Source organism: Rhea americana, unplaced genomic scaffold (genome assembly GCF_003343005.1).
Source record: "Rhea americana isolate MKP2758 unplaced genomic scaffold, rheAme1 scaffold_66, whole genome shotgun sequence".
NCBI classification, from domain to species: domain Eukaryota; kingdom Metazoa; phylum Chordata; class Aves; order Rheiformes; family Rheidae; genus Rhea; species Rhea americana.
This window is the reverse complement of record NW_028186823.1, coordinates 3,187,229-3,215,180: the sequence shown is the minus strand read 5'-3', so window position 1 is coordinate 3,215,180 and position 27,952 is coordinate 3,187,229. Positions and strand designations below refer to the sequence as shown.

The following is a 27,952-nucleotide window of genomic DNA, read 5'->3' as shown; positions in this document are numbered from 1 at the left end:
TTGTCCTCTTTTTATTTTTTTTTGTTAGACATTAAGGCTGATCTATACCACTACAGTAGTGCAGAGGAAAAATGTAGCAGCCTCAGGACCTGAAAAGTACACAGAAGCATTTATTAAAAAACAGATTGAAGAGTTCAACTTAGGAAAGAGACATTTAGCCAACATGATGGGAGAAGATCCAGAAACTTTTACCCAAGAGGATATTGATGTAAGTACAGTTGCTCTGTTGGAAAAGTAATTTACTGTAGAGTTTCAGATATTGAAAGCACTTTACTTCAGCATGAGCCCCTCAGCTCTCCGTGAATTTTAATCAAACTGTCAGAATAGGAAAGAATACTAGTATGTGTTGCAAACATTGTGAATAGAGATTCTACCCCTGCTACCATGTGAGGTCAGGCATCACAGTATAGAACTGTATACCATATCTTGCTAAAGCACAGCAGGTCGTTTTAAAAGTACTGATGGATAATCCCCTTGATCTGAGGTTATAAGAGGCACTGTAAAGGTTTATATAGCACTTGGAAACGTTTACCCACAGGTTGACCTGCTGTGTATGTTTAGGTGAGGTTTTCTTTTATGATACCATGGTTGCTGGTAAGATAAATTAAATTTTATTAATGTTTTACAAACAACACACTAGCTTAGCTTAGAGATTCAAATATAGAACTGAATTTAAGTTTGTACCAGTAGCTTCAAACATACTATTTTATTGCCATTTCCTCTGACAACTGACAGATGGGTTCCCTCCTCTTTCTCTGTATCATCTAAGCTTATGTATAGATAGGCAGTGTCTCACATGAAAAAATGTTTTTTTTTTTCTCCCTTAGATTCTTTTAATGTCCCACCATGTCTTCATTTCTGTCATTTTTATCTTATTTTGTCATACATCAGAGATAGGAGGGAGAAATGACGTTTGGTAACTTTTGAAGTTGTGTGCAGTTTCATGCCTGAAGCTTTTTCTGTTTTGCAGAAACACTATTACTCTATCCATGGCAGCTCAGTATATCAGCAAGGCCCTTAGGGTAGTAACGTAGTATGTGCCAAAAGAGAAAAGTGCATAGTTTAGTTTGCCCAGAGGGAGGGCATTGTTTTGCTAGCATAGTTTTGTCACCTCTGTGTGGCAGAATTTTATAGCATAGCTGTGTCCACGTAAGAGATCTTGACAACATACTTAAGCAGAGAAAGATACCTACATCTGTGGGTGGTGATGCAGGCCATTTCAACCGTTGTTTGACAGAGGCTTTAAACCTAGGTTCTTAAACTTCTCTGAAAATGGACGGTAAAGTAGAGAAGAGAGACACTATAATGACCTGCTGAGAAAAACACTGAAATGAATCGTGAGTCTTATCAGATACYAGGAAGTCCATAATGGAAGCTTGACTTCAAGTCTCAAATCCATAGAAAATCAAGCTTTATGCATACAGAGCTTTGCACTGATACTATGATTGCTTTCATTCAGAGTTGTAGGTAGATAGGATTTTGCTCTTGTCTTCTGCAGACAAGTGCCACTGAAGCCCCTTTTAGTTTCAGAGACTGGATAAGGTCTTGTCAAAAGTGCACATTGGGGCATGTGTGACAGCAGTAAGAGCAGTCTGTTTGTTATCTTTCTTCTCTCTTTAGAGGCTATAAAATTTTATTTCTCTGTGATTTTCAGATAGTTTTTCTTTTCTTTCCATTAATGAAGCTTAACTTATTTGGTCACTTTCTTGTAAAGTGTTCGTGCATGGACCAGTCATCAAAAAACTCCCATGTTAGTACAATTCTTGCAGTATAATATTTAGGTTAATTTTAATATTTAGGCTAATAGGTTAATTTTCTCAAAAGTTTAAACAATAACAGAGTGCATCCACCTGCATTCTGACTTCATTCCCTCGATTGAGTCCAGTGGGAAGGCCTACAGACAGTAAGATCTCGAAAAGTAGAAAATGACCATATGTGGGAAGGGGTTTCTCCTTTATGATCCCACATTGCTATGGTAATTTTCACAGAATAACTGAGCTCCATTGTTAGTAAAAGTAAATTCGTTCTGAAAATTAGCTTTTACAAATGCARTGCAGATGACATCTTTGGAATCTCTTTGCAAATTTTATTTCTGAAAAGATGGAGAAATGGAGCCAAAAGAATAGTGTTTTATTTAGTGATACCAAGTATCGATGGTACACGTTTAATTTGTTCATGTTCCATCAGGTTTTGAAAATACTTACAGTGCATAATAGTGTCTGCTATGCATAATTAAATTTCTGTTATAAAAATATAAAAGCTGCTTAAGCACTGGCAGGAGAATTATCAAGCTTTACATTTTGAACAGTAATAATTCTTTCTGATGACTGCTTATATACTTCCATGTCTTCCACTGTTAATCAGTCTGTGCAGTGTATTTCAAAAGTAGACATCAGGATTCTATCCGTCACTAGAGTTTTAGGTGTAGTTTAATAAAAGCTAAACCTTGTGAAGTTTTAAAGAGGAAAATAAGTTGACTTACTTGTTAATCCTTGTTCTGGATGTTGTGGAAGCAGAATTGCCTCTTACTGATGCTTTTATTTAGGAATGAAAAGTTAAGCTGTGTATTACAACTATATTTCTGGGGAAAAAAAAATCCAGCAAATTGATGTATAACTCTGCAGAAGTCTACCAATTGCTTTTTAATTGGTATTATAGACCTTGCTCTGAAGCTGGGATGTTTTATTCTCCTATGTGTGAATATGTGGTATGAAGTTTCTCTAATTGATTTGCTTTGCCCATTCCATTTGATGTATCATTTTTCACAATATTTCATAATTTGTGCTCATTTCTAATGAACAGAGTCGTTAGGACAGGCATGTCTAAGTACAACTGACAGCTAACATTAGGTGCCAGATGCAGTTTATAAAGCTATGTAGAACTGCAGAGAACAGTTTAAATAAATTAGCACCTGTACATTAGTCTCACTTGCTGGTAATTTATAAGCGAATCAGTAGAGTTGACATTTAGGTAAGTCATTGATCAAGTTAACAGCTGCATACCCACTGCCCAGCTGGGATACCTAATTAATAGAGATTGCAGTCCTGACCCAGTGCATTTCCCTGGTTGATTCTGTAATCCTTTTATTTTGTGATTTAACTTTAACTTATGGTTGTAGTAAACAGCCTACTTTCATTTTCCACTGTCAGTTCAGTGATACTCTACTTTAAGGCCCAGAAATCTTAAGTAAGATTAATACAAGAAAAGCATCTTAATCTCCATGACCTATTTATATGTCAGTATTTTTATTATTCATTTTTATGCAATCACTAAATGCTCTTCCAGATATCTGAGCACATCATAAAGCAGTACTCTTCCCCAAAAGAGTCAGTAAAATTCAAAAGCTGGAATAACTTTTATGTTCATTTTCTTTTGTTACCTGCTGTATGACCTAATAGATTGTTGTCATGCAGCTGAATAATTTTAATACAAAATACAAAATATTTCAAAATATCTTCACTTGTGTATGTTTTGTTTCAAAAGGACCAATATGACTGTTCACTATGAAAATGTGTTATAAACATGGTAAAAGCTTTATTCTTTGCAGGTTCTTCCAATGAATTAAGACTTCTGTATTGAAAACATGTGGCACTGTCTTGCTTTGAAAAATGGCTGAATGAGTACATCTGATTTTTAAACAAAGTTCAAATTTTACCTACAGAAACTGTTAGAAGTGAATGTTAACCTATGTGAAATGCCAGAAACATTACTCAAAACAAAATACATTTCTGTTGTCTGTAAGAAGAGTATGATGTACTGCACTGTCCTTAAAATAAATCATTGGATCTTTATAGTGTTTTTTAACTAGTAGATAGAAGCCGGAACACTTTTTTCAACTTTTTTTTTTTTCAAATTGAGCTAAATTCTACGTCATTCTGTATTTTTTCGTACTTCCATATCAAAGTTAATTTGAACTGACAGTTGTTGTATGTAGTTCCTTTTCTTACTAATATTGTTCAGTGTTTTAAAAAGTTACTATGAAAATAGAAATAATGACTGTTTCTCTCAGTAGAGATATTTTTTATCTGAAAGCCCTGTACAAGGTGCTGATTTTTTTTAAAAAATGATTAATTTATTAATATATTGTAATTAGCAATGTTAAGGGAGCTTTTTGCTTATAATAGCTTTTTTTTTTTTTTTTTTTTTTTTTTTTTTTTTTTTTTTTTTTTTTTTTTTTTTTTTTTTTTTTTTTTTTAGTGATTGGAGTTAAAATGGTGTCTCACTGTAAAATGGAAATTTATTTCTGTCCAGATTGTACTTTAGCTTCAGATAATGGATGACAAAGAATGGGATGGTTTCAATAAATTCTAGTAGATAGTCGTTAGAGGAGGATTTTGTTTTATGATAGAGTAAACTTAGGTATGTCCCTTTTTTGTTTATCTTTTCTGTCTTATTAAATAAAACGCTGTTTCCAAGTTACCATTTCACATATGTTTTTGTTTAGTATTCATTCTCTAATTTACCTCAAATATTCTCAGTTTTAGATGATGAAATCTGAATACTATTGCTACTATGGTTTATGGAGTATAAACAGGTCTTCTGTGAAACAGCTCAGACCGAGAAATACTAAACTGCAGTGGCTAAGCAATCCAATTCAAGAACTGGAGATTTCCTAGAGAAGCAAGGTGTAAGAAGGGAAGTGAGTCTAGTTTGATCAAACTGAGGAACAGAAGAAGCTGAAGCAGCTTCAGAAATTCTCTTAAAATGTTACAGCATAAAGTAACATGTTACAGCATAAAGTAACTTCATAGCTTAGTGTCTTTTGATGACTGAGGTTTTGTGTATATTTAAAAAGGAATGAGCTTGATACTTAGACCCCTATGGCAAAGAAGGTGCTGCTGAAAAGGAATCTCAGGGTGGAGGGTTTCAGGGTGTTTTTTTTTTTTCCTCTTTATTTTCTGCAAAGTACCTTTCTTCACTGGGTTTTCCTTAGATAGCTCAGCACTATCTTTACACATAAATTAAGCAACGGAATTTAGAGTGAGGTGTTTGTGTTTGAGCTGTGGATTTAAGAGAAGTACATGAAGACACTTAGGCAAGGTGGATTTTTCCCTTGCCAAACCACTCTCCTACCCATGGAGAATAATTTAAGGACTGAACTGGCTCACAGTCTCCCTCCCCTATCCCAGTATGACTCACAGAGTCAACTCTGTTTGAATTAAAGCACTGAATTTTAAATTTCTCACAAACAAACAAAAAATAGAAAACACACATAACAGCCTGGCCCAGCTGTATGTGTTTCATTTGGAACTAGATTCTCTGACTTTTAAGAAAGTAATTCTGTGATTCTTTGCTTTGTAGGGAGGAAGGGAGCAAGAATCAGAAGGGATTGGAAGTCAGAGTATACAACATATACAAGGAAGAAAAAGAGAATGTGGCAGGTATACCAAATTTGCACAGCATGCCACGTTAGTTCCAGACAGATTATTTAATGAGTTATTTTGCTTTTAATTTGTTTGAAGGACCACCAGATACAGTTTTTTGGTGGGGCAGAAACTTATTCTCGTTTTTCAAACTTAGAACTGCGAGTAAAAGGCACTGTGGTCCTGTAGCAATGCATTGAATCATCTAATCCCTCAGCAAGTGATAATATGGCAAGATTCATTTTAGTTTATGTTGCAGGAATGTTAAGTTTACCAACTCAATTTAAGAAATGTCTGGTGTAAATATCATGTTAATTCTAGCTTGTATACTTTATAATCTGCCATTTTTAAAAAATATAATCACAGAATATTTTTCTTCTGCATGGATCAACAGCAACATTTAAAATAAACACCCTTAAATCCTTGTAGAAAGTTACTAAAATTGTTTGCAGAAGAAGGCTGAGCCTATTCAATTTTTCCCCAATAGTTCACATAATTTGTGGAAATACTAGAGTGTAATAAAGTACCAGGATTTTTAAGTTTATTTATGCTGAAAATAATTATGAATATTTCTTTCTTAGAAAGATGTTGTATTTGATGCCCAAAGGCAAGGACAGCAGCGTGATTTAGAAAATGGAATTGTGAAATAGCAATCAGAATCCAGAATCTGTGGAAGTTAGAATGAGATGAATGAATCTTGCATATTTCCAATGATGGCCTCAAGAAAGCAATTCTTGGTCATACTTGTCAAAACATTTCCTTTCTCATCCAGGGTTCAGTTCAAATTAAGGAGTAGAAGAAGGATATAGGCTATATTCTGCATTCCTGGAATGCAGAACTGCAGACCTCAAAAGTTTCCAGGGAACTTTACTATTCATATTTAACCTTGATTATAAAATTATAAAGTAACTTTCATCTGCTTTTTGTATGTTCAGAAAAATACAGAGTGTGCAGTTAACACTCTACTGAATTTTGATTTAATTGATGAAGATTCTTGAAAGGAAACTTGTGTTTCAAATCTGAAGATTTGTATTGTTAAACGATTTCAGGAAAAAGTTTCCCTAGTACTTACACCTTCCAGCTGCAGTTCAGCAGAACTAACTGCTATGTCATTCCTGATGTTGATCCACCATCTTATTTTATTGCTAGTAAATACAAACATTGCGAATTCCAGTTTTGTTAAAATACTCCTTTCCTACAGAGCCAAAACATTTACATAGACAAAGTCAGCATCCATTAAAAAGTTTTCAGAGGGACAGACTAACTTAGTAGGGATGTCTAATAAAATAAAATAACGAAATAATAAAATACAAGTTTTTTGGGATCCCAGGATAGTTCCTAGCAGACTGTAAAGAAAAATACCTCTTCTTGATTACAGCTTTATAAATAGGGAGAAGGCAGGAAGGGTCTTGTTCCATTTATGAACAAAAAAGATTGCAAACCCATGACATGGAATTATTTTTCTTTTGCTAGTTGTGCAGAGAGCTGAAACCAGTTTTAAGCTTGCTTAATGTAAGGTTTATATATGCTTCAGCATGAGAGGCATGAGTATGCACTCAAGCTGTCTAAAATAAACCTTATAGACTTAATACTTCTCAAATGACATTTTCTTTGTTATGAATGATAAAGCATTATATTTGATATTTATTAAGATTTCAGTGTCATAGAGTGACTGTTTTGAGATTCTGGAAATGCTTGTATAAAGACTACCTCTTAAGTAAACACACAGTCAATCTCAGCATCTTATAATAAATTCTTTTAATATATTATTATATAAGGTGTTTGTTTAGCATCATTTAGCTCACAGCAGATTTCTCTATTGTCATCATAATTAATCCCCATTTGTTCGTAAATAGGTGTTCACCTACTGTGTATATGCATAAAATGCCCATTGACTAACAAATGGGAATATAGCAGTCACTAAGAGAAACAAAATTACCATTTCATAAAATCAAGTTAAGCCTTTTGTTTGCTTCTGAATTCTCAGAATTTCTGTCCAGAATGCCAGTAGGGGATTAATGAAAGTAATAGGTTAAATCTTTTTACACTGCATGCATATTAAATGAGTTGAAGCACTGACAAACCAATCCATGTCCGTGGAAAAAAATATCAGCCAGTAATAGCCCTAAGGTAACCCAATCAATAAATAGGCCTTACTCTTAAGATTTTTAACTCTGATATTATTGTAATTTCCCTTTTTTTTTTTTTTTTTTTTTTTTTTTACTATTTAGTGGATATACAGTCAAGACCACTAGAGTGAGTTTTACTCAGGTAGTCCATGTAACTGTACAATCTAAAGATTTCTATCTCTAATTCTAGTATCCATTCCCCAAAGTAGGCTGCGTTTACCAGATCCTTGTATCTGTGGACTTCTGCTGGATGGTTCTTTCTGTTCTGCTTTTAAAACCAGCAGAAACAGTTCTCATACATGTTTTTTTTCTTTATTAAGTTATATTTTACTTTCTTTGAAAAGGGAAAGTAAAAGGATGTTGAAGAGAAATACATCTCGTAGAAAACCTATGAGAACCTTGTAAGCTGTTTTGCCTTACATTTTGCCAGGGTGCGTTAGAATATTCATATATCTATCTTATTTGCTGAAGGCAAATAATACTGACTTTAAACCTCACATATGAATAGCAGTAGATGTTAGTTGAGTAAAAACATTACACCTTGTGTTTTATTTTGTAAAAATAATGGTAAACCCCAGTGAAAAGTATCATACATTTTTCTAAGTTGTGTTTTGCCAAACTGTTAGTTATCCAAAGGGAGAGAATTGATGTTTTTAAAAAAGGAAAAGAGCTGTTAAGATTCTTTCTTCTCTCAACTATTATTAATTCACATTCAGTTTTTCACAGTTGTTTCCAAATGGAATGGTTAATGAAATTCTTATGGAGACTGTATGAAATAYCTTCTACTGCCACAACAAGCATTGCTTTTAATAGACTTGAAGAAACAAAGTCTATGGAAACTGAGTACCAAATGTGCAAATACTGTGTCTAGTTGTTTTACTTAGGAATAAATAAAATTTGCGCTCTCAGAATCTATCAGTAGGCATTATTAACAACCACTGATTTTTTCAGAAAGATGAATGATCTGAATTCTTTAGAAGTCACAGCATTTAAAATTTTAAGGGAAAATCATTCTGTAGAATGCTGGGACTTACAGTTGAGCAGTTCTGGTAAGTTGCAATAAATATGTACTGTAAAAATTAAACTTTGAAGAAAAAAGTTAACTTATTTTGGTGCACTAGATCACAGACTTCAGAATGAAGTCTTTTTATTTTTCATGTAAAATTACTAAGAAAAGTAATTGCTTTGTTTTTATCACAGCAGATCCTAGCAGTTTTTTCTTATTGATTTGTTTGTCTATGAGTTGTGCTGCTTATGTAGGAAAAGTGTCTAAGGTATGTTTTGCTGCTTATTTTGCAGGAAAAAGTACGTTTTTAATGTCTGTGTTTGTTTTCAGAAAGCTATTGCCTATCTCTTTCCTTCTGGCTTATTTGACAAACGAGCCAGGCCCATGATGAAGGTAGGAGTTTTTGCATTTCTGGGTACTTTAGCACAGTATTTTAAGCCATGTTTTTATTTTGCTGATGTATGTATGTTTGTTTATTTACAGCATCCCACTGACATTTTTCCAGAGAAGAGGAGTAAGTGTTTATTGATTTCTATTTCTAAGTTTATAATAGCAGTTTCATGTATGTAGAAGTGAGCAGTACAGCCCCTGATATTGATACTCTAGGTCTTTGGATAAAAAATACTACTGGATTGTGAAATGCCAGTGGTCTTTTTAGTCGTCTTGGGAACTGACTGTAGATAAATATTTTTGATTGTTTAAAAATAAATACAGTGGGTAGGATAACATGCAGTATCCGTTGAAATCACTGGGACACCTTTTTTTGAATTCTGTAGCTTCTCATCAGAGCTGACTATTATATTCAAAAAGTATTTGTTAATATTTTTAACCAAAAAAATCCCTTGAAACTTCATTGCTCAGCAGACTTGCAGCTTTGAAATTCCTGTTGAGAGAATATGGGTAATGTGAGTGGGAACTCACCCCAATATCTCCCCATCACGTCTCAGATGTGACCTGAAAGTCCCAACTCTGCAGTTCTTATGATCATGCAGTCTTTAGTGTTGCTTCTGTGATACTCTGTGGAGTCCCAGTTGTAGTGGTGCTATGCCAATACATTGGACAGTTGCTCGGAGAGAACTTGACTAAAATCATCAATTCATTTTATGTAGAATATTAAAAATATAGGTCAAAACCTGTTGTTCTTTTTTGATTGAAATTTGTATGAACTAGTAACATACAGATGAAAGTTCTGTGTTTTCTGAGCTGTCAAGTCCTAGATGGACACATGATTATTGGCAAAATCTTTTTTTTTTCCTCCTACTCCTTTATTTTTTTCCCCCCCTGGGAATTACTTGATGCTTTATGTTTTTTGGGCTGTGTGTGTCTTTTGGAAAGCTATCTATATCTAATTTTTAGAATGTCAGCTACCTATATTTAATTTTAGGATGTCAGCTTTCAGATGATATGATGCATTAATTTCTAACTTCACAGTACTGTGAAATAGAAAGTAGAAGGCAAAAGGGAAACAGATAGTTAATCATAATTATGCAATTTTAGAATAAAAGAGCTGATTTATGGCAGATCTAAGCTACTACTGCACAGGCTTTCAGCACCAAAGAATCCTTTCAGATGCTAGCTCTATCATGAGAAGTGTAAGAGCTGATTGGTATAAAAGTTTATTGTTGTATTTATATCTGAAAACAACACTTTCAGTAAATCATCCATTTTTTTTAAGGAAGCTTTGTCCAACTGTCTATGCAGTACATCTCTAAGAACTTATACAGTACAAAAACTTAAATTTATACTTCAAAAAGTCCCTTGAACAGTAATTTCAGCTGAATACAATTTCACAGCCACATAGGTGGAAATCCACATTTTGTCAGTAAGATGTGTGGTTAAAAGCCAAGTGTTCCTTTTATTTTAGCCAATTTTACATCTTTCCATACAGTTTCTGCCATATTCTGTCTTTAACTTTCCAATGCAATACATTTTGTGGTTATCAGACAGGTTCTTGGAGCCTGGTCTTTGTCTATACTGTATATAGATTGCTTCATTTGAACTTCAATCTGTAAATTGGTTGGGATTTTGTTTTCAATTCAATTAGGTTAAAAAAAAAAGCCTTCAATTTTATATTTTGTCAACTTCCTCCTCCTCTTTTCTTTTTTTTTGGAAAAGACCTTGTCATTTTATAAGACATTTTTATTTACAATGTCATTTTTTTTTCTTAAATTGGAATTTTGGTGTCTTCTCAAGCTGTGTTTTAATGAAAAAAATAGATCGGATATGCTGAATTGCCTGAAATTGTTGTTGGTGGGTTTTGTTTGTTTGTTTGTTTGTTTTAATAATGAACTCATTATTTAAAATACAGCATGGGTCTCCAAATTTTAACATCCCAAAGACATTAACATGTCCCAAAAATCTCCAAAGTTCTGAATACCATTGTTATATCTCCAAAACACAATTGTACTAATACTTAGTTTAGTTTAGACATGTTATATTAATATGGAACTTGTTCTGGGTTTAGAATACTTTGTTTTATAGAACTGTTAATCTTTCATCTTTCATAGTCGTCGTGCAGATTTCAAATGTCTCTTAATTTGTACTTTTTTCTACTCTAAACTGATACCTGTATCTATAGTACCAACAATACAGTCTTTGAAAGTTTAAGATTTACCTAAGGGATTCCCTCATATTACAAGATATTTAGAAATACTATATTAAATAATTATAGTTGCAGAGCAAGATTGTTTTTTAACAAGGTAGTCTAAATTATTAGATTTCCAGACAGTTTGAATACCCAAGAAAAGTCTTTGTTCTCTGATTTTTAAAAAAGTAATCAGTGTTGTAAAAGAAGTTTATAACTGCAATTAAATACAAGATTTTTTTTTAGTGAATATATATTGCTTTCTTTTCTATTCTTACTTCTCATTAGAAATCCAGTGGGGAGAAGATGGCCGACCGTTTCACTTTCTCTTCTATACTGGCAAGCAGTCATATTATTCATTAATGCATGTAAGTATGTCTGTAATAAATAATACTAGCTCTCAGTCAAGCACGTGTTATTCTAGAGATGTGTTTCAGGAGCTCCTGAATTTACTCAGCATTTTTGCAGTAGGGCATAATATCATCACCCAAAGTTAGATGTAATAGATTTTCATTATGACACAGTATCCATTGTTAGAGGTATTTTTATATCAAATTTAAGAGGACAAAGTACATTATAGCTCCTGCTTTAATTTTGGGGTTATTTTATAGTTCAGACTAGGGACTGGGTTTGCGTAGTCTGAACACTTCCTTATATGCTACATCTGGGTCAGTAGCATAGGTTAGTACTGGAGAATGCACATAAAACAAAAATGTCTAGTTCTAGGAAAATTCATTGTTAAATAGCAAATATTTTTGCTCTTAAAAAGAGCAAAACTATGGGAATTGTTATTTGTGCTCACATTTAGGGTGAAGAAAATAAGCATTTAAACTGCTTAATTGATTTTTTTTCCTTGAGACTTTTGTTCATGCAAACTTAAAGCTTATTATGATCAGAATTGTTCCAGGAGTAAAGGATCTGTATCTGTTTACCTTTATGACAAAAACTGTTATCTAACAGAACATCACTAGATCCAGATTCTTGATGTGAATTATGAACAGACATTTCATATCTCTGACCATCAACAGCACAATCATTATCTGCCTCTTTAGAAGAGTTTGTAGAGAGATACACAGATTTTTTTGTGTATACTTACAGAAGACAAAAGCATTAATTTTGAATGCAGAAATTTTTAATTGGACAGTCCTGTCAGATTTTGTTTCCTCATTAGATAGTCTTGAAAAGTTGGTTCTGTGATTAGTCTGTTCTCCAAAAACAAATTTTGTGTTACCAAATTCTCTGCACAGTTTTACTGTGTGTAGTTTTTCTTACTAGAATTATTTGATATTTATTTGTGTCCTGTGTACCCAAAGGATAAAATTCCCGCTTGTCAGATGCATTTATTTCTTTTGGAGAATAAAAACACACCCTTCCACTCCCCACTTCCCTTCTTTTTTTGTTGTTGACCTTGGGCAAATGAGCTTCTTGCCCTGGCAGAAATGAAATGAATGATAAATGTAGAGTGTGTCTTTGCTGAGTAATGGAGCTGCAGCATAGGCTTTCCACAGAGGTTTTCTCCTGCACAGCCTGAGGCAGCCTGAGGACTCCTGCTGTTCATTTAAATAGGTATGTCAAATCTGCCTCGAAACGCCGCTGGTTTGATCTGTGGTAATATTTGTGAAGGTTCCATATGGACTTGAGCCCCCTGCAGTGCTAAGAAATAATGTACAACGCTTCATGGTGCAGACGCAAATTTTCTCTGAAAAGGGATGCAATGCTGCGTTTTAGCTGTCGGAGAGGATGATGGAGCTGATGCGCTAGGCCTGTCAACTTGTTACACGGATGGGTTGCACGCAGCGAGGCTGTGGAAAATCTGTGCCTTTTAACTTTTCTACTTAATCACGGTTGTAGCATTGCCTTTAGACTGTATGCTACATTAATTCTCTTCCTGCCTTCTGCCTTTCATCCCAAGTTTCACGGAAAAAAGTAAAGCATGCAGGTCTTGTAGAGGAGTCTTATCAAACAGCTGTCATCTGACAAGCCATTTGCATTTGTTTTGGCTGAAACAGAGCAACCCAAGGGCAAGATGTTTTGTTGCATTCCATCATAATGAAGAAATTACAAATTTTACAAGGAGCATAAGTTTATTTTTAGCTCTTCCTAGCCTTTAGAAAGAGTATGCAAGATTGCATTGGAAATTTAAAAGAGTAGTTTGCATCTTGTTTCCACACTGTGAGAAACCACCTTTCAACAAAAGCAGTTTGACAAATACAAATTTCATTAGTATAAGATATTTAAGTTCTTGAGTGTTCTTAGAGTGTTTCTAAATATCTTCATTAAATAGAATTATATAAACCTGAATCCGTTCAGTGGCATTTAACAATATTTTAGTTAGTCAACTAAAGGAAAGATGAAATTTGTATAAAATTAACYGTGTTACTTTAACCTCTTATTAGGAAAGGCTAATGTATACTGAAGAAAATATATTTTGAAGTCTCAGAGCTAATTCATTTGGCTAAGAAAAAAGAAAGGTTTTGTGTTAATACAGTAAGTAATCAGTCCCATTTGAGGATATTCTTTAAATTGTTACATTAAGTATAATAAATAGGATAAACATGATTTAGCTTAAACTTGTATGTCATTAATTATTACATAGAATCATGTGGAACTTGATTTTTATTAATTGCAAGGGAGATAACTGGTCGCAGTATCATTAGTTAATGCTAATAAATAGTATTAACTATTTATTTAAATAATGACTGCATATATTTTCCATATATATTATAACAACTAATGCACATGTTAATATCTGGCTTGAATATCAACTTAATTTTTATAAAAGATAGTTTCTTTTTATACTACCAATTTTGTCTTTGCTCTGCCTATTGAATAAAGATTAATTGTAGGGAAAAGGACAAATTATTTCTCTCCTGATACACAAGAGTTGCACAAAAAAAAATTGTAAAATGTTTACTGATGGTAGATTTGATCATCGTCTAACTTTAGAGTTTTTTCAAAGAGAAATGAAGTCATATTTTTGTACGATGCAGAACAAGACAAAGTAGTCTCCAAATGATTCTGTGTAGCACATGAAACTTTATATTGTTTTACTTATACCTTTTTAGAAATACTAGAGGTTGTAGATAATGTAAGTAACAGAACATTTTAACTCTTAGAAAAATAAAAACAACAAAAAAAGATATGCTTAAGTCAAAAACACATAAGAGGCAAAAAGGCAAAATAAGATATAAAATTGCATGGGCTTTGCAGCATTTTTTTAACCATCATATTAAATTACGTACCACACAAGGCTTTTTYCATAAAAATCTGTTCTGCTAGAGTTCCACTTGCTAATTTCTTTCCCTTTTTGTATACAGAGGGAAAAAAGAATATTATTTTTCATTTTTAAAAGGGTGCATCCTTGTACAAATCTGAGATTTGATCCCTCTATTAGAAATGAAAGCATTTCAGTACATAGCCAATCTTGTGAAATCAGCTATTTTGATTGTATAATAGCTGAGTTTACAAGACACACAGATGTGTACATTCATGAGTTTGACTATTGAATCTCTAAGTGATTAGTAAAATCTTCACCTGCCAGCTTTGAAAAAGCAGGCTTCTTCAGAAGCTTTCTTTAGTCTTTGGGGAGTGAAGATTTGTCAGATAAATTACTGGGCATTGCATATGATTCCTGATTTTGCAAAGACTCATCCACGTACTTCACACATGTGATTGGTTCCATTAGTCTGACAACTTCATCTCTATACAAAAAAATTAAATACATACATTATTTTTTTTTAATACTTAGGACCAAGCTTTTGTCTCGTAAGAGAGATGCAAGTCCACTTTTACTGCCAGGAATATTTAGCAAGAGCATTTCTCATACACTTAGAAGTACTTTAAAACAGTACTTCTTAATGTTGCTTGACTTCATCTCCAGTCTAAAGTGTTGTTTTTTTTGTTTTTTTTTTTTTTGATTTTGTATGAACGGATATTGCTATAGTAATTCAACTAGAATAATTTAAGAGATCATCTTAATTCCAAGAAGTTCACATTATTAGAACTTACACATACTGTGGAGTTTTGGTATTCCATAGGAATACCTAAGGAATATCTTAAGGAAAATCTTACTGTTCTAGCTGTTTTAAACCTTTCTTTGTAGCTGTGATGATGAATTTCTAAGTCTAAAAACTGGCAGGTGGCAACTCATGCTTCATTTCAGATACCTCTCTGTATCAGTAGTTCCTGAACATGGTAACTGAATCCTGAAGTCTCCCTTGAACTTGCTTCATGTTACCTAAAGGTWTTTCAGTTGTTGTTTAGAAGTAACTCACCTACAGTCGGTTTGTGCTAAGTTAGCGACTGTGACTCCTACCTTTTATTTTTCTTTGTTGATAAGACTGATGTAGTTGTATTTTTGTTAGCCTCCTGTTTTATATATTCTTTGCTGACCACTCTAATGAATAAATATGTACACCAGAGTGTAGTGAAGATGATGAGTGTTTCTGAGGAGGCAGATTGGACTTCTCTTGCCAGGTAGGAAGGTGGCACCATATGCCTTATGGAGACCAGAGGGTGAGCTGCAAGGCTAGAAGCAAAGAGTAAACCCTTTATACACATTTCTAAGACCTATTAACCTAGTACCCTCCTGATTACCTAGCAAGCCTTCTCAGTGTCCACAGTCTCTTCCTCATGCCTGATTTGACTTCATCCAGTTCCAGAAACATGCAGAGCTCACAGGAATTTGACAAGTCTTCCAGTTGAGATCTCTCCAGATAGATGACCTACAGCCCAAACCTTCTTTCTCCTTCTCTTCCCTCCCCACTATAATCCACAGTAGAACCTTCCATACTGATTCTTTCTTGCATCTAATTGGAAGTGCATAAATTGGCTTAATGACAGGCACGTTAAGCCTGTCCTCTGACCCAAACCATGTTAGCGAGGTGGGTATTATATATAGAAAGTAAGTTTTGCAGCCTAACATACTGGTCTGACATGAGCTGTTAGGATTATTTGCGATGTGACGTGCATCTTGCCCAAAGTAATACTACCATATATTCTGAGATTACAAAGTAAGAGATCTGCTGATAAATTTGTGAGGTTTGGGAATATTTGAAATTTATCATTTGTTGTGCTCTTTTATATGTTGTTTTCTCTTTCTTAAGATAAGTAGACTGTAAAACAAATGTGAACTCTTACAGGTTCTTACTTSCTACCTGATGCAGTTATTTCTATCAAAAAATAAAGGATCTCTGGAAGGCATACTATTGTAATGCATGAGTTTCTGCACTGTCTCAAGGGAAGGTGAACAGTTTTATACTTTCAGGTCTTATACARTGGAATTATTCCATAAATACTTTTGTTCACTTTGCAGTTAAAAGTGTCACTACTGACCTGCATGAAAGACTTTTTTAGTGAATTGTCTTATCTATTTAACTGCTTTTGAGTGTAGCTCAGATAAAAATCTGCTCTTAGTTCATACACTTTAAGTAGAAATACTTCTAGTATATGTGTGGGTTTGTTTTTATATTAATAGATAAATCAGTTTGAACAGTAGTTGCTTATAACTGTGGGAAAGGTTGTGGGTTTTTTTGGACAAATGCTGAATTGGAGCATCTTCATTRTATCTTACTGCAAATCACAGTATTACTTATGTTCAGTCATTAATTTTTGACAATAAGCTACTGTCTTACATTTCTTTTAGCTGATGGTCTGTTTACTGTTTTTAAGTAGTACAAAGGAAAAAATGAATCCTTCCTTGTCCCCACTAATTCTGTAACTCGAGTTTCTCACTAGGTTTAGAAGCTTTTATTGTAGCTTTTTATATTWATAAAATAATTGACAGTGATTATAAGCTTTCTATTTTTACTTGTTAACAGAAGAAAATTCTTTGGAATATAAGTACTTTACTTAAGTACCACAATTCTGTTTTTTCATTATTATTTATAATTATTTTTCCAAATGCTCTTATTTAACTTCTAATTTAAATTACTGTCATAATTAAGAGTATTTGACTTTGTGTTTTAGAACAAAATAATGTCTGAAAATTATTGAGATGAAGAAAAAGGGAAAATATTTTATTAAAAGAATGTCTCTCCTGTAATATTTTCAGTACCTCTCTTAAAATATTTCCGTTTTTCTAAACTTTTAAATCACTGTCACAGTTAGCCTCGTTTGAAAATACATAGCTAAGACCTTAAGAAAACTCTTTAGATGCCCCCCCCCAAAAAAAGAAAGAGCATTAGTACTGAAATCCAGAGTCAATACATCTGTAACATTTGAAAGAACAGAAACTCTGATTATGGTAACTCTACAACCTTAAATCTGTCCCTTGGGACATGCCTGGATGAGAGGGACTTCTAACTGATGCACATCACTTGTACAGCTAACAGTCTAGATAAATGTAGAAGAATCTTAATTAAATTAAATTATTTCTTTTCACTCTTATACTTTGTCAGTATTTTGATGAAGTCAAGATAAAACTACTATACAATATGTTGTAGAAGTACATTGATCATACAAATGTTGCTTTTCTGTAAATGTTTGAGTACTTGTTTTAAGCAAGCATATGTATGAAGACAACAAAGATTGTTAAAGAAAAATAACATATAAGCTGCATATAAAAATATTAAATGTACTAATTCTTGTTTGTTTAGTTTTAATGGACTATATRTTTTTTGATTCTTGAAGTTTTGCCTGTGTTTTGACCTGTTCTGAATTTTAGATATTTGGAGAGCTAAAACAACTAAATGTGTTCTTAAATAAAAAGATAACTATTAAATGGAGAAATACATTTAAACTTTTTTCCATATATATTTTTAGGAAACTTATGGAATGTTACTAAATGCTCAGAAGTACCAAGACCAAARAACAGCTCAAGGCTTTCTTGAGAAAGAAAAAAAGTAAGTTTCCAGTTGGAATGAGTATTGGTACTAACTTTCTTAAAATGCTTCAATATGTTATTTTGACATTTCTTATAGTCTTAGATTCCAGTGTTCTTGACCTGTTGAATTTGGAGAGAATCTAAATTCAAGAGAATGATATTTCTGCAGTCTTTCCCTCACCCCACCYGGCCTTTATTCCAAAAACACATTTTTGGACTTTTCACTGTTCCTTTGCTAGTATTTATAAGCTAATTTCATGTTGAAAAGTGTATCTGTAATACTTGTAGACTGTTCAGTTCTCACTGTATAAATAGGAAAAAACAACTATTTCTCTTGCTCTTGAATCTCTCCTTCTGCTCTYTAACTATTATCTTCTATATAAAAATTTTGAAGTGTGATTTGAAAATAAGTAATACCCAAGATTCAGTRCCTTCTGCCTATGTATGGAGTTTTCTAATTCTTTGTTAAAGATTTTTGAAAGGAGGTAAGTTCTTTGTGAGAAACAAGGCCTTTGTAAACATCAAATAAGTTGCTCGCTTCTGGAAAGGTGTAAAGCTCAGATATTGTCTTTTATTAGTTAAAGTTGTTGGATGTTTTCATTTGCAAATATTTCACTTGGAGTATCAAAATACATTGTTTAGCTGTTTTACTCTAATAGTTTTGAACAGCTAAATTGTCAAAGCTGCAGTCATTCCAGACAATTTTATTTGTCTGAATTTGTTTAAATATCACCRTTGCTAATTATTGAATTTAATTTCTTTAAATTTATCTTCCTTTTTTTTCTCCTTAATCTCAGTGATAGGCACAGCAGAAGCTGTTCAGCTAGTTAGCTCCTGAACAGAAAAGATGCATGTCAGCTAGAGGAAGGAGCTATGGGGAACTGCTGGATTTGTGGTTTCCTAATGCATGCAATCAAGATTGTCTTTGAAATGAGTATATGCTTTAAGAACTACATTTGCTTTTTTTTKKYYTTTTTTTTAAGAGAAGAATAAAATTAGATTTTTTTGAAACATTTTCTTAATATGGTCGAATATTAAGCAAGTAGTTAAAAGAAATGGATTCAGTGGATTTGGCTGGGAATTTTTGATTTCAGCACTGACTGCTTTTTTGCTAAGTAGCTTTTTTGTATAGCCACTTTTTTCAATATGGAAGTTGTTTTTAATATTTATTCTTGCTGTGTATTTTCTAGCCAGATTTATGTACTATTCCAGTTGCACATCATTTTGTCCTTTCATTTCATAATTTCAGCATTTTTTTATTTATGTTAGGAAGAGAAAGGATAAATTTGCTGGATAATTTCTTTTTCTTAAGTATCAGAAGTTCATATTTCTTAATGATTTAAAAAGGGTCCATATGACATACAGAATGTTTTATTATAGATTCATGTTAGTTTCTGAGCAGACAAGGGAACAAATAAATTCAATTTCTTAGTATATCTTTCTGAAAAATAATCTGATATGACTTTTCACAGAGCTAAGCCAGTGGATTTACTGATGTGGAAAATAGTCAGAAAGGTGGTCAGAGTTGAAAGCTTTTTCCCTTTTTACTTTTGTAAAACTTCAAAGAAATCAAAGGATTGTATGAGACTGTTTTCCACACTGAATGTGGTATTTCCTCTGGGATGCGCCTGGATAATTTAACCTCCAGTGTAGATGAGGTTTGCTGATTGAGTATGTTGTTTTGACATTGGGGTGGGAGGAAGACAGGAGATGGGACACCATTAGGTGTCAACCATAGGGTTTGGACCTGATACTGAAAGACTTAAGCATACATTTACATATAGCTAGTTCCAGTGAAGTCAATGATATTTTTCACAGGTGAAAATCTATAAGCTTAAGTCTTTCAGGATCATGACCTTYTTTGATTCTCATTAAAAATAGAGTTGTTTTTAAGTAAACATTTCTCAGACCCTACCTCAAAAAAGCATTAAAATATRTACTTAAGAAGTACTACTTAATCACCTTGAGTAGGGATGTTTTTCTGAATTAGATCTTCCTTAATGCCACTGAAAATATTCATTAAGTTTATAGTAGTAGTTAGGAAACTACAGTTACATCTTTGCTTTTAACTTACTTGGTAATATTGGTATGTATATGGTGACATTCTGTTTAGTCGTCATATGACATGTATTTCACAAAGATTTATTTCAGGCATTGATTTTTCTTTGTATTGACATCTCTGTATGAGGCTGTTTTCTTACAGATTTCTGCTATTGCTGTCATCAGTGCAGCTTCTGTGTTGTTATCCAGAATAGGAGTGCTGATACCAACTTCTGCTTGTTGTATCTAGCACAGAATATATCAAGATGATACAGTAGATGAAAGACAGTATGTCATTGCTGCATTAGCACTTTGACCATACTTACTGCTAGCGGTGTTGCAGGAATGAGCAGAAAAGTTAATACGAATAGCAAAAAATACTGATGTTTTAGGATTTGTTATAGGTTTTGCCTTCAGTTTTGTGCTTTACTACTTGCATACCTACCAGCAGATTTTTAAAACTTAAATTTTAAGCTGTGGGGAAACTAGCTTACTGTTTGAAGGTTACTCATGCTTACCAATCTTGGATTTTAATGATATGAATAACTCATAAATGAAATTCGTAGTTTTAAGGTGGTTAATTCAGTAGATGAAGTTACCATTCCTTTCAAAAGATAGATATTTTAAAATCAGCACAGGCATTGTCATATTTACTATAGGAATATAATTTGTATTTATTTGTAATGGAAAATGTATTTCTGAACTAAGACCATATGTGGAATCCTTTGTGATGTAACTCTAATTGCACAGTTAATTAAAGGAAGAATATATGTGATATTCTAAACAGAAACCACAGAAACCTGCCTGGAAGCAGATGGCTGACTAAGATGGAATTGGAAGAAATGTTGTTAGAAAAACTGTCAGATCATGATGTAAGTAATTAATCTTTCTAATCTTAAGGGGGCTTGTGTCTTAAAAATACAGACTGTGGATACATTTTTGTATATTGAAGAGGTACTACTTAGAGGCAGATGCTTTTATAAAGAAWTTTTCTCTTCCTTCTCAATGAGTCTATATATGCTCACAACACTGTTAGATTGGTTTCGTATTGTCTTTGCCCCTTGCTTTTATCTAGAACGATACAGAACTATTAGGGGTTTTACATTGTTAATAACATATTTTAGCTTTTTGTTCTTAACATACTAAGGCCTAGAGTAAATGAACTCGTTCCTTGTCATCTGATTATGTAGTCTGGAATGGAGTGTAGTGGCACTAATTATGTAGTCTGGAATGGAGTAGAGTGGCATAGTGTAAATGTATAGTATAGTGTAAATGGTCATTTATTCAAATTAGTTGCTTATTGTACTCACACAGGTTCTAGAAAGATGGGGTAAATACTCAAGATAAGAAACATTATGGTTTTATATATTGGTAAACCTGCATGGAGGTAATTTAATCTTATGAGGGACGTRATAGTGACAGAAAAATTAGAGAAAGATGATCCAAAATAAGAAATCCTTTCCTTAAGGATATAGTGTTGGCTACAGAATCAAATACCAGAAAGAAGATACAAAAGCGAGATAGATTGTTCCATGATCTAATCCAGGTCAGCTCTTCATATGGTCCTCTTGGTATGAAGTATAGGAGGAGGAAAGAGGATTTTTGCAAATTTTTTTCAGTTTCAGCAAACTCTATCACTGTCTAGATCTTGAGTCCTTCTTTATATGCATCTCTGGGAATAAAACAGTTATGTTACTATCAAACATGTTTCTTTCCAGTTTAAACTATAATTCTTACACTTTTCTTACTCGGAGCTTTTCCTACAGTTCTCTAAACAGCATTAGTTTTAGTAACAGCAAGATCAGTTGTATGACTAACTTTAATTCTGTTTTGGAAGTYTAAGCTTGAATATGATAGTACCAGAGAATATGACACTTTTTGAACATACCAGGTATTTTCTCATGGAGAATCAATGGTCTTCTATGTCCTGTGGACAGCATTACTGAGGAAATAGCATGGCAGCAGCCTATACGCCCTTTACTCACTTGTCCTCCAGAATGGTAGTACATGATGGCTTCCTTGACTACAAGAAGTTTGAAAAGGTCTTGAGCAGATTGTTGTGCATAAGCCTAAATGTTCTTCACTGCTTGATTTTTTTTTGATCATTACTGYTCTGTAAAATAACAGCAGACTAAAGGAAAAAAAAACCTCTCATGCAAAACCATGAAGCCTCACCCCAYAGGAATAAACATTAAGGTTCAGATGTATTTGAAACATCTGAGCTCAATCTTTTTTGTTTTGCGTTGCAACAAAATCTTCTGTGGTGTTTGCATTATTAAAATAAGTTATTGAATTTCCTTATACTCTGCAAGAAAAAGCTGTTGGAGGCTTTCATTATCTAGAGCCTTCATAATTTTTAAATTTTTGTATTTTTATAGTTTTAAGTTTTACAGGCTTTACTACACAGCTTTATCAGGTCATTAGATAGAAGTAGCTTTCTGAGTGATGTCAGGATTACAAGAGCTATTGCTCTGTTACYAGAAAGGAATTAATTTTATGCAATACATTCCGGAAATGAGGAAATATTCTTGAAATTSCCTTTAATAACAATAAGTACAGAAAAAGTTACGATATCGATAAAAAAAAAAATCAATTTTAGATGCTAGCGTACCTTTACATCCTGTGATCAGCTACCTAGCGCTCCTGCCAGTAACACTTCATAACGGGACGTCTCAGCTTTTAGCACAAATGGGTTAACACAGTGGTGTTTACTCTTTAATCATATGTTGAAGAACTTGGGAGGAGATGTAGGGAGAAAGGAGAACCACACAGAAGCAAAGGATAATTTATTTCAAGAGGTTGCCCTTTAAGTCAAGTATCTCTTGAATTTTTAAATAGCTTGATTGTTCAGTTTTAAAGGAAATCATAAACATTAAAGTAACTCAGCTTGAACAGCCAAAGATAGATAGATAGGTATTTCCTGTATATATTATGAAATATAATCATTTAAGAGGTTCAGTTTACTGCAATAAAATTAATTCCGTGTCAGCGAACATACGCTGTCTTACTGAAAATGAAGTGAATTTTTTTCTTTTTGCCATTTTAATGAAAGAATAATAAAAGATTGAAGACCACCTGAATGTTYCCTTTTGAAAAGTGAGATGATCTTCATTCTACTATAATAAGCCCTGTATTACAAAGGAGTTGGTTATACTTCAAATTAAAGATTCATTGTTGCCTGAAGAAAGGATTTAGGTATCTTTAGTCACACAAAACGATGCATCTGCATGCTGTTCTTAAATCAGCATGTAGGTGCAAAAGTGTCATCTTGTCAGAGATCATCAATAAAAATGAAGTAGGAAAGATCAAGTATATAAAAATAGAAAGTTTTAGCAAATGCAATTACACTTGCATCCCTTAATGAACTCTTATTGTCTACAGTATTCAAGATTTATTCAACTGCTACAAAAATTGGTGACATTGCCGTATGGTAACATTGAGGAGAAGTATATGCAAAAGTTTTCCAAAGAAATTGCTATACAATCGCAAAAAGTGGTTGTTGAACCTTTGAAGTATGATGAGCAAGGAGTTGCCTTCAGCACTGGTGAAGGTAAAAATTTCAAGTTCGTTGGTAATGACGCATGATTTTTCCTCTTCAGATGTCTCATGATACCAGTGTAGGACACTGCTGATGGTCTCACTTCCTCRTTTTGCATGCTTATGTGTATAGTGTATATACCATGTTGTATAAAAATATTATATAATGTTATAACATACTAAATTATGATAGGCTGGGTAACAAAGTTGGATTTGCTGACACAAATCCTATCAACTATTAGTTTTTATTTGTATACTGTACAAATTTTATTTGTACTATATAGAGGACCCCATTGTGTCATGCATTGTACAATGCAGAAAGCTTTCTTTACCCCCAAAAGTTGACTTTTGGACTTAAAGACCGGAGGATGGGAGACATATAAATACAGAGAACTTCATAGATGAAACAAAATGTTATCGCTTAATGTGGAAGTGGCATACTTAGACCACTGAGTAACCTCTATCATGACCTTTGTAGGCAGTCCCAAAAAGGAAGATTTTAAAGAGGATGTGAGGAATAAACAGCAAGGCAGTTGCATATTTACAGAGAGCCAAGAAAAAGCAAAAGAGGACTTGTTAAATTTTCAAACAAATAGACGAAGCAAATCTAGAGGCAGGAGTGGGTCATTTGGTATTGAGTCACAGGTGATGCTAGAGAGAAGCCATGAAGGTGTCTGCGTTTTGTGAACACAGACTATTTTACATTTTCAGCAGAGGAACATATAGTGAAGGAATGATGTAATCTGAGTGACTATCTAGGAAAATTAATGTAGCAACAAAATTGATAGGAAAGGCTGAAGATTTTCTGGACAGAGCATTTGCAAGKCTGTGCTTTCACACATACACACCTCTTTATATCTGTCCTGTACTTTTTCTGAGTCAAAGATGAAATGTGTTCCTAAGCAGTAGGAAGAGGATGATGATAATCAAGAACAAAGGTAGCAGAGAACTTGAGGGGCAACACAGAGCTCTATTCTGGCTGGATTGATTTCAAGATGATGTCACGAAGAYGTGAAAAAGCCGAACTGAGATTTGATCCAGAGTGGTTTTCAATAGTGTCTTCAGAATAGTAGTTGGTGAACGTGCAAGCCATGTTATTCAAGAAAAGCCAGATAACTTCAAGAACAGTATTGTTTGTGTCTCCCATCACCCTCCAAGTTAAACTAATGGTCTAATCTGTTTCAAAATCCATTTATCAAAATAATTATTTCCTTTGTGTTACAGAAGATCACTCTTTAGGCTTTAGGGTAGAGAATTTGTTGTGCTTTAACTTGAAGCTAATGCTTTTACAGACAGAACTAAATTATAACAGATAATTTCTGAGGAAACTATGTTAAATGATGCTTAAGCATTGCTTATACCAGTATAATTAAAGTATTACCTTCTTTCATGTGAATATTCTTAAACTGCTGTACTTCTAGATGATTTTTATAAAGTATTTTAATATTTGACTTAGAAATTGTGTTTTTGACAAACACGGATGTTCAACAAACTGTTTCTTTTCCTATACTGTGACCTCACTAGATCGAGAAAATTTCCTGATCTGCAAAGTTATGGAGATACACTATTATCTTCTCCCCTTTTTTCCACTAATAGAAACAGTTTGAATTCATGAAGTCTTTCATAGCTTTCAAAACAGGAAAGAACCTTTTGGATCATTGACAAGCCTGCAAATGATATATAAACTGAAATATATTGAAAGTTGTTCATTGTTTGTATTTGCTTCCTTCTCCTCACTTTTGGTTCCTGTAGCATTCAAAAAGAAACCTTTTGTAGTGTATGAAATTGGAAGATTTGCTTAACTTTTTGAGCACTTGAAATTCTGCAAAATATATTGGAGTCACATAACAGATTGGTTTTACTTCCTGTAAGGTCAAAGAAAAACTGCAAGAGCTACTGCAGTAGTTTATGACAATGGAAGTGGAAAAATTACAGTGAATGGAGTGGATTTTTTACATTACTTTCCAGTGCTGCAGGACAGGTAAGAGCATTATGAAATGCTGCATTATTACTGTACAGAAAATATTTCAACAGAAGTCAGGCCATACAGTTATATTTTAGTGCTATATTCCATGGAGTTGATGTTATGTGTCTCCTCCTCCTGCCCCCTGTAAGTATCTATTTTATGAAAACTAGCCTTGTTTTTCCTCCTAGTGTCGAGGTCTTTGTAGTGTAAGAGCTGATAGCTAAGCCTTGCTCTCAGTATTTCTCATCTCTCCCTTTCTGAAGTAGTGCAAAAATCAAGAATGTGCCCATATCCACACGTRCCTGTGTGGATACTTTTTTGTCCTCTTAGAAAAGGCTTGCAGTTTACTTAAAAACAAAACAAAACAAAAAAMCCCCACCTCTTACAATATGTTTCCTGAGACTTACAGACTCATGTGTGATTACTGTCATGCGGTAGCGTAGTGGAAACAAACAAGGTGAGACACTTCATATAAAGCTTCAGATTTTCAAGGATATGCAGTTTGCTAGCCTTTTGTAGATAAGACTTCTCATAAGGCATAAAAAGTTTACTGCATCAGCCTTACATGATTTTTATTTTTTTTATATATTGTGGTAACTAAATTCAAGAACAGAGTGATGAGAGGTTGCTCAGCCTTAATATCCAGAGCTGACAAATTTTGGCATTTGTAAATAAATCAGTGAGACAAACTGAATTGCAAAACCAAACTTAAAATACTTACCCTTGGCACTCTGCATATGGTCCTGCTGGTGAATTTCCGATTAATTTTGTTGCTTTCAGTAGATGTTAGGGATCTAAATGCCTTTTTGGAGCTCTCTGAAAGTTAACTGTGGTTTTCTACATATACTATAATAGGAAATGTACCTAAAATGTAATTGATGTAAGTGTATAAACTTTTTTTTTTTTTTTTTTTTTTTTTTTTTTTTTTTTTTTTTTTTTTTTTTTTTTTTTTTTTTTTTTTTTGAAGAGAACAGTTGTTGTTCCCTTTCCAGTTTCTTGATAGAATTGGAAAACATGATATGATCTGCACAGTCTCTGGTGGAGGAAGATCTTCACAGGCTGGAGCAATACGTTTAGCCTCTGCAAAAGCCTTGAGGAGTTTTGTTACTGAAAAGGAGGTGGAATTTATGAGGCAAGGTAGAAGTAGAAAATTCTATTTTATAATTAACTGAATTAATACAATAATGATGAAGGACCAGATGCTGTAAATTCGGGTAAATAATCCCARTGAAATCCTCTATGTATATATGAATTGGATCTGTATTTATTTGTAAATTGTTTTCAGTTGTTTCCTAACATCCTTTGTATACATTTCGGATGACTTGTCTAGGTTCATAAACTAGTTTGTATTGTGTCTACATAGAATCAAAACCAAAACATGAATATATATTCACTAACAAATAAATCTGAACCAGGCATTTTGTGAGCAATAAACTAGATATACTGTATTTTGTTTCACTTGGGCAGCCTCACCTTGCTCATGTTTTAAAAGCTTTATTATCAAACACTTTTGAGTTAGCTTTGAAGGGGATAGTAATGAACACAAACAAATTGCATGAAACAAGCCAGAATGAAGGAGCTTTTTTCCTCTGTTGCCTAATTCAGAGTTCACAATTTAACTAGGGTGTACAGTATACAACTACTTGGATACTTAGGTAACTACAGTATTTAATGGTTAACTTCTCAATGGTTACCCTTGTGGCAACTGGAGAATTATGAACAATGAGCTTTTAATTATGCTTTTAGCACTAGTAAGGAGGATATCGATATGTATTCCTATCAGAACAGTTACTTTTCCATTCTGTTCCCATCCACAGAAGTAATGCTATCTTTATGCCCGTGTCTTTGCAACAAGTTTCTCTGAATATAGTTTTTCAATATTGACAAGTGTACCTTGTTAGGAATACTCCTGTAAATGGACTTCTTAAAGAACCCAGTGTATATAATGAGATCAGCATAATAACTATGAGCAGGTTTTGGACATTGCTAAATATGCTTTTGAAACACGTCTACTGTGAAGGTTTAAGTAAAATGTATTTAAAGCAATAATCTGGATTTTTTTTTAGGCTTTGTAAAGTAAAATATGGAAAGTTCAGTTATTAAAGAAAAGTTTAAATGTTATAGTGTCTGATTAATTTTTTTAGCTTGTTTTATACTGAACCTTTATCCTTCTAGATGTGTAATTCATATGCAAAATTACTAGCTATCTTTAATCCCCCTATTGGCATGCACGTGTAGTATACAGGTAATATAAACTACTAACAATAAATAAATGCAGTTTTTCTGTGTTCTGTAGCTGGACTACTAACACTTGACCCACGTGTGAAGGAACGAAAAAAGCCTGGTCAAGAGGGAGCCAGACGAAAGTTCACCTGGAAAAAGCGTTAAGTCTGAGCAGATTAAAGAAATGCAGAATGCTACAAGAATTTCAGAACATACCTAATTATGGTTTTAAATTGTTATATAAATGTATTTAGTAATAAATATTTTTTCCATTATGACTA

General features: G+C 33.4%; 1 protein-coding gene across 1 annotated transcript; it reads left to right on the top strand.

Moving 5' to 3' along the window:
- Positions 1-70: 70 nt before the first annotated feature.
- MRPS9 (mitochondrial ribosomal protein S9) lies at positions 71-27,952 on the top strand. Its single transcript, XM_085320803.1, has 10 exons — positions 71-208; positions 8,829-8,891; positions 8,982-9,012; positions 11,371-11,450; positions 17,845-17,924; positions 20,733-20,817; positions 23,327-23,495; positions 25,355-25,463; positions 26,416-26,585; positions 27,745-27,952. The coding sequence occupies exons 1-10, from the start codon at positions 164-166 to the stop codon at positions 27,834-27,836; spliced, it is 924 nt and encodes a 307-aa protein (XP_085176929.1). The 5' UTR covers positions 71-163; the 3' UTR covers positions 27,837-27,952.